Below are 7,359 nucleotides of genomic sequence, written 5' to 3'. Positions count from 1 at the left end.
GCTCCCCTAGGAGTGTGCACACGTAGCGCTCCCGTGGGTGGGCCTCTGTTGTCTGTGACCCTCCGCAGCCCCTGGCTGTGCTTCCAATTGGAGGACTGACCAACATGTGAATCTTGATGGCATCTTGTCTTCAGCAGTTGTACCACCTTCCTCTGCGTTGGCCACATGGTGTTTGTGTTCATCACAACATCAAGTGGATTTTTGGTGAATTGTGCCTTTTTGTGATCTTAAATCCATCCCTGTGCTGACCTGTGAGCGTCTGTGAGGTGCTGAAGGCTGCCTGGATGTGAGACGCAGACAGGCAGTACCCTCCACGCAGCAAGCACCTCGGCGTTCCCTCTGCAGCGTCTTCTGTCTGGTTTGTGCGAATGGAAACAAATGCCTGACCGTTCTCCATTTTCTTCTTGCTCACTGTCTCTGGAGATGAGCATACGTTCGGAAAACTCCGGAGGCACAGCAGGACAGTTCCCAGCTGACCCATGGGTTAGCCGATCGCCGAGTACCCAAGTTTCGTTGCGTGACCACCGCACATTCAAGTGTGTGTCTCATGCTTTGTGCGAGGCTGTTTCCGGAAGCCTCTCTGCTGGGGCCAGGGCTGGGAACGAAACAGGTGGTGATCCCAGGTGCCAGGTCAGACTGCACCCACACCCACGTGGATCTGAGGGTGATGCCACAAATTGCATATCTGAGAGGGAAGATTTTGTCAGATTTTGTACAGGAAGGGTACACTGTATTTTTAACCACTTCACATTGGTTATAAAAGTATTACATATGAAACATAAAGGCTTTTGACTAGGTAGCGTATGCATTATCCATGTCATAGCACTACTTATGAGAACATACTGCTTGTATGATGTCCTGTTTCCGTAACGGCAGATATAGCAGCAAGTAGATCTTTGTGAATGAGCCACTTAAGTGTATTCTTTGTTTATGATTTTGAGGATTTTTTCCCCTTTTCAGCCAGCGTATGTGTTGTGAAGGTGGACGGTGCCCCTTATCTTTGTAAAACTGACGAGATTGGAGAAATATGTGTCAGTTCCAGCGCAACAGGAACAGCATACTACGGATTGCTTGGAATCACCAAGAACGTATTTGAGGTTTGTACTTTTTCTGACTCTCATATGGAAATTAGGTCCCCTGAGCATTGATGGGGCCCCAGGTGTACAGGGTGCTGTGCGGGGAGCAGAGTCCTTGGGAGCAGGGTCTCCCCTGCAGGCCTCCAGAAGCTGTGGCAACACAGCCGTGCGCCTCTGCACCCGTCCTCCTGGAGTGGGGCAGGGCTGGTGCTGCCAGCCAGCGTGCGTCCTGTAATCCTGCGTGGGAGAAGGGCGTGTGGGTGTCACCTGGCGACTTGGCTGGCAGGAAGGCACTCAAGGCAGCCCCGGGAAGTAGCCCTCTGCTGCGTTTGCATTGTTGTGGTGCCAGCAAGGCCAGGCGCTGGGAATGCAGAGGTGAAGGATGCGGTGTCCTGCCTCGCTTGGGAGCTTACGGAACAGCTGTTGAAGGAAGCAGCCTGGGGAAGGCCAGAGCCTCCAGCCCTTGGGCAGCCTCCTCCCCTCCCCAGAAACATGGGTTGACCATCCGCGGCCTGATGCCCACTCCTCCTCCCCCCACTCTGCAGACTGTTCCGGTCACTGCAGGAGGGGCACCTGTCTCCGACAGGCCTTTCACCAGGACGGGGCTGCTGGGCTTCGTCGGGCCTGTGAGTATGCCCTTTTGCACTAGGGCTGGCAGCTCGGGGCGGAGGGGCGTGGATGAGGGATGCCTTGTTACAGTCGGGCCGTCCCTGATCTCCCTGCCCATCGCCACCCCGGTGTGCAGGGCCGTCCACACTTGTGGACCAGCCACAGACCCACACACAGGTCCTCAGTGGCGTCCTGGGGGTGGGTGACAATGTTTTGTTCTTTATGTGGGGTGCCAGGTTCTTGGGTATTCATTATAATGTTCTTTACCATTTTGGATGTCTAAAACATTTTAAAACAAATATTTCTGTTTGTAACATCTTGGACCTAGTGGCTCTCAACTGGGAAATCTTGTCCTCCACCTCCCCAGGGGACAACATTTTTGGTTGTCACAACTCAGGGGAGGGGAGTGCTACTGGCATCTGGTGGGTACCTGGAGGCTGGGGGTGCCACTCACCGCCTGGCAGTACCCAGGACAGCACCTGCCAGGGTGTCAGCAGCTCAGCATCCCTGACACGTGCCTTGGCCCAGGAGTTCTTGGAGTCCTTTACAAACCTCACCCACAACTTGAGCCGTGCCTCTGAGCCTTTCTCGTGCTGACGACCTCCCTGGCTGCCCCTCTGCAGCCACCCTTCTTCCCATACAGCCTGCCCACCCCGCCCTGGGTGAGGCTTCTTACTGGGTGTATGTTGCTCGTTTGGCTACTTTTTGTGAAGTGCTCGACGTTCCTGTGCTGTCAGCTCTTTGCCGTGGGGCCTGACCTGCAGTGCCAGCACCTGCCCTCGTGGGCCGAGTGCTGACCAACACCCTTGCCCTCAGGATAACCTGGTCTTCGTGGTGGGCAAGCTGGATGGGCTGATGGTTGTTGGAGTTCGCAGACATAACGCGGACGACGTTGTGGCCACTGCGCTGGCCGTGGAGCCCATGAAGTTTGTCTACAGAGGCAGGTGATGCGCTGCGGGTCCCTGTGCTATGGGTGTTAGATTCCTTCTCCGTTGAAAGTTTGAGAAATCTGTCTGCAGTGGAAGGAAGGCACAGTCAATTTGAATTAGAAGAACCTAGAGATTTCTGTACATTAGAAAAACTCATAAAGAGAAAGAAAAATATTCGTAGCAATGATACCGGAGTTAATGTCCTCCCTGTCCAAAGAGTTCATTCAGGCTAGGCGCGGTGGCTCACACCTGTAGTCCTAGCACTTTGGGAGGCTGAGCCCAGGAGTTTGAGGCTGCAGTGAGCTACGAAGACACCACTGCACTTGAGCCTGGGTGACATGGTGAGACCTTGTCTCAAAAAAAAAAAAAAGAAAACCAAAAAACAGTTCTTTAAGAAAATAAGGTTCAAATGTGTAATTGGGCAAAGGATCCAGGGGACAGATGAAGCACAGAGGGGAAACGTGAGCAGAGGAGAAACGTGTCCAGGCTCCTGAAAGCCATAGAAGTATAGATGAAAACAGAGAAGCACTGTTTCCTCTCTGAAATCACCACAGGCTGATTCTTTTTTCTACTAAGGTTCACTGAGACGTGCATAATACCCTACCTCGCTGCTGGAATAAAAACCAATTGAACTTTTCTGCGTGTGTTAAGCAAGGATCTTAGAGATTGTCATTTCCTTTGAGCAAATAAACGGACCTCTGGGCCTGTGCCACACGACATAGCAGCCAGGAGGGGATTTTGTTCCTCCTCCTCCTCCTGAGTTCTGTGTACGAGGAATTTCTTCTAATTGGTCCACTCAGCCCCCTTTTTAAATTTTATTCTTCTTAAAGGGGTGCTTGTTACTCAAATTAGGGTACCTGTGCGGCAGTTCACTATGGGCTGCTGGCCCTCCAGGGCATTCCTGAGGAAAAACCCCAGAGGGTGAGTGGCAGGGACATGAGATACCCTCTTAGGGAGACCAGCAGGCAGGCTGTGTGCCTGTGTGCACATGTGTGTGTACATGCGTGTGTGCGTGTGCATGTGTGTGTGTGTGTAGGGAAAGGGTGGCCACACCCCGGGGCCAAGAATATTGGCATCATGAAATAAGATCAAGAAGTCCTAACAAAGTAATTATTTAAACAAGGAACACAATAGATGGGATAATAGAATGGATATGGCTAGAGAACAAGCTGAGACAGTGGAAAGTCAGATCAAGGAACTACTCCAGAAGTAAAGAAATAGGAACTTAAGAGAACTAGTTAGGAAATGGGAGAGAAGGGGCCACCCAGACAGCAGATGCGGGGGTGAGGTGGGGAGCGGAGGAGGGGGAGAATCTCTGGGTGGGAGACAGGTCCACAGAGGGCCCCAGGGCACGTCAGGTCTATCGACATTCTCACAGTTCACCACAGAACAACCAAGCAGAATGCATCAGACTGCCCCACAGTGGAGCTGTGCGGGATGACAGTGCAGAATTCAGTTTTATATTCACCCAAATTGTGCAGTAATAAAAAATATTCTCAGGCATATAAATACCAGAAGTTCTGTCACAAAAAGATCTGTATTGAAAACGCTTTTGGTTAAAGTACTAAAAGAAATAAATTCAGGAATGTGAGATACATGAGAGTAAGGAAAACTCAATAATGGTAGAAGTCTGTTGTTTAAAGCGTGTGTGTGTGTGTGTGTGTGTGTGTGTGTGTGTGTGTGCAGGTGTGTGTGTGTACACCAGCCAAAGGAGAGAGCAAGAGAAGGTGTGTCCACGATGGCCGTGCTGACCTGACAGCTTAGCTGGGGAGACCGGCTTGTTTCGTAAGGGAAGGGTAGAGAGATCAACTCGAAGTATAAAAGAAGGAAAAGGCAACACAGAAAGGAGGACATGTTGAAATTATTACAGCAAGATGGTAGAAGCAAGTCCAAGTAATAGCAGTCACAATAAATAGGAATAGATCAATGATGGTGAGAGATTTAACCTGTCGAATTAAAAAATATAATGAAACTATTGGACAAAGATTTGTGCACGAAGAAGTATATGGCATATATTAACGTTAGATTAAGGAAACTTTAACAGCCCATTCTTCTAACAATGTGTGCCTGGCTGTTCGCTTTGCATCGAAGTGCTCTCCGTTTTTGTGAATTGAAACTTCCTTTAGCCACACTCAGAGGTTAGAACAGCTGGTTACTTGTGGGGCAAGGAGCCCCATTTATTAGACTGAATTTTAAATAGTAGTGCAGCCTGTGTCTCCCATGGCCATTCCCACCGTCTCCTCCCTCAGGATCGCCGTGTTCTCCGTGACCGTGCTGCACGACGACCGCATCGTCCTGGTGGCGGAGCAGCGGCCCGACGCCTCAGAGGAGGACAGCTTCCAGTGGATGAGCCGCGTGCTACAGGTGGGCACCCGGGGGCAGCCTGCAGTGCCCCGTCCCTCTGAGTGCAGAGTGCCGTGCCTGCTCCACCCAACCTCCCTGTCTCCACCTTGTTTTATTTTTAGTTTAATTTTTTAAATCATAAATTGATAAATTATAGTTGTATACATTTATGGGGTACAAAGTGATGTTACGATTTATGGACACAATGTGAAATAATTAAATCAAGCTAATGTATCCATCACCTTAAATACTTATTTTTGGGGGTGACAACATTTGAAATTTACTTTTAGTACAATGCATTATTATTTACTACATGCATCAGTCTGTGCAGTGTACCTCAAAGGGAAAAGAAACCTTAGTCCTCCTGTCTAATTGAGGCTTCGGACCTTTAACCATCATCTCCCCATTGCCCCCGGCCACCAGTAACCACGTTTACTCTCTAGGCACAGATTTATGTACGTGTGTGCACAAACCTGGTGCGTGCGTCCCCCTTTCTGCGTTAAATGGTAGGAAACTGTATGCACTCCTCTTCATCTTGTTTCCTCATTTAACATAACGCCAGAGTCTCCCTCTAGGTGGTGCTTCCTAGCGTCTCGCCAGCCTCAAGTGGTGGCCGGTGCTCAGCAGGGTCCTTCCCTTCCAGGCCATCGACAGCATCCACCAGGTGGGCGTGTACTGTCTGGCCCTGGTTCCTGCCAACACCTTGCCCAAGGCTCCTCTGGGAGGGATTCACATTTCTGAGACCAAACAGCGCTTTCTGGAAGGGACGCTGCACCCGTGTAATGTGCTGATGTGCCCGCACACCTGTGTTACCAACCTTCCCAAACCTCGTCAGAAACAACCAGGTTAGTCTCTCCAGCCATGAAATGGAGAGTAACTGTGAGCTTGGTCGGGGAGCCGCCCGTTAGCCCCACAGCGGTAACTGCCCATGTCTTCTGAGCTGGGTGAGAGCCAGAGCGCAAGTGCTTGCCAGGTTGGTTGCTGCCTCCTGCCATCCTGGAACCAACCGAGCCACAAATGAGAGAACTTTACCACCTCATCGGTATGGGGGTTTCTACTGCCAGTTCAAAGCAGTTTTAATGATAAATTCCAGGACGCTCAGGGACAGCATCTTGGCTTTGGCTCAGAGCAGACTTGGAGCTCTGGGATCTGGACAGCCCCTGTCGGCCGCTGTGCCGGGCAGCTGGCCACACCTGTTCTCAGGAGCCAGGGCTCGTCTCCACCCTGGGAGCTGCCACAGACCTTGGAGGTCTTTTAACAAAGGGTCAATTTCCCTTCCCTGACTTCAGACATTTAAAAGTTAATTTTAAACACTGGTTTAACTAATATATGCAATTTTTCATTCTTTTGGTTATGTAGCTTTTTAGTACATGCTGACTTTTGCTAATTACCAAACACTTAAAATATCACTAAATACATTCTACTAGGAAGATTTAATTTCCTGATTTATACATAAAATACAATAAAACAATAAACTATATTAAAAATTTGGCCGTGACTGAGGCCAAATCATAACCCCAAGATGTCTGTCATATAGTAAACTTCTTAATATGTTATGGCTTATATTTAAGACAGAAATTCTTTGTCACTTAGTATAAACCTTGTAGTTTGTTTTCTGAATACTTGTATCTTAGTAGAAGAGTTAAATGCCTAATTCAAGTAGGCTTTCAAAATAAAAAGTGTGATGGAAATGAGGTCACATGATGACTAAACATTAGAAGTCAGCAGCTTCTCATCCAGATCCCCTGTTTCTAGAGGTGGGACCAGCCTCAATGATTGTGGGGAACCTGGTTGCTGGGAAGAGGATTGCGCAGGCCTCTGGGAGAGAGCTCGCCCACCTGGAGGACAGCGACCAGGCTCGGAAGGTGACAGGCCCATTCCTGGGGTTGGGCGTCGAGACCCCCATGTGGGGCTGCCAGTGACTGAGCTGCCCTCTCTGCACAGTTCCTGTTCCTGGCTGACGTGCTGCAGTGGCGGGCCCACACCACTCCTGACCACCCGCTGTTTCTGCTGCTGAATGCCAAGGTGAGGATGGGCTGCTGCCCGTGGGCTGGGGGCCATTGCCGGTCCAGTTCCTATTTCAACGTTCTGGTTATTGTCGTGTTCAGAAAAGAGTGTGCCTGCACTGTCTGGGGCAGTCTCTCTGCCTGCCCTCTTCCCTGTGGAGCCCTCGCGTTCCGCACAATTCACACAAGAGTTTCTCTCGATTTTGTATTTAGCGGGACAATTCTGATCAGCTCCAGCTTTCTAAATTAAGACCAGTATACATGTAAATACTTCTAAATCCTAGCACTCTGGGAGGCCAAGGCGGGTGGATGGTTTGAGCTCAGGAGTTTGAGACCAGCTTGAGCAAGCGTGAGACCCCGTCTCTACTAAAAAAATAGAAAGAAATCAGCTGGACA

At 49.9% G+C, this 7,359-nt stretch overlaps 1 protein-coding gene across 2 annotated transcripts in view; it reads left to right on the top strand.

Annotated features, from left to right (window-relative positions):
- The window catches only part of DIP2A (DIP2 disco-interacting protein 2 homolog A (Drosophila)), a 97,659-nt gene that overhangs the window by 68,875 nt on the left and 21,425 nt on the right, over positions 1-7,359 (top strand). For both annotated transcript variants that reach the window (XM_012652705.1, XM_012652706.1), the window contains exons 16-22: positions 961-1,097; positions 1,622-1,702; positions 2,502-2,629; positions 4,864-4,978; positions 5,601-5,802; positions 6,713-6,822; positions 6,902-6,982. In XM_012652705.1, coding sequence (XP_012508159.1) covers positions 961-1,097; positions 1,622-1,702; positions 2,502-2,629; positions 4,864-4,978; positions 5,601-5,802; positions 6,713-6,822; positions 6,902-6,982 — 854 coding nt within the window. The remainder of the gene's footprint in view (positions 1-960; positions 1,098-1,621; positions 1,703-2,501; positions 2,630-4,863; positions 4,979-5,600; positions 5,803-6,712; positions 6,823-6,901; positions 6,983-7,359) is intronic.

The sequence above is a fragment of the Propithecus coquereli genome, unplaced genomic scaffold, assembly GCF_000956105.1.
Source record: "Propithecus coquereli isolate 6110/MARCELLA unplaced genomic scaffold, Pcoq_1.0 Scaffold399, whole genome shotgun sequence".
Classification (NCBI taxonomy): domain Eukaryota; kingdom Metazoa; phylum Chordata; class Mammalia; order Primates; family Indriidae; genus Propithecus; species Propithecus coquereli.
The sequence above is the reverse complement of the archived record's forward strand: the minus strand, read 5'-3'. Positions and strand labels throughout refer to the sequence as shown.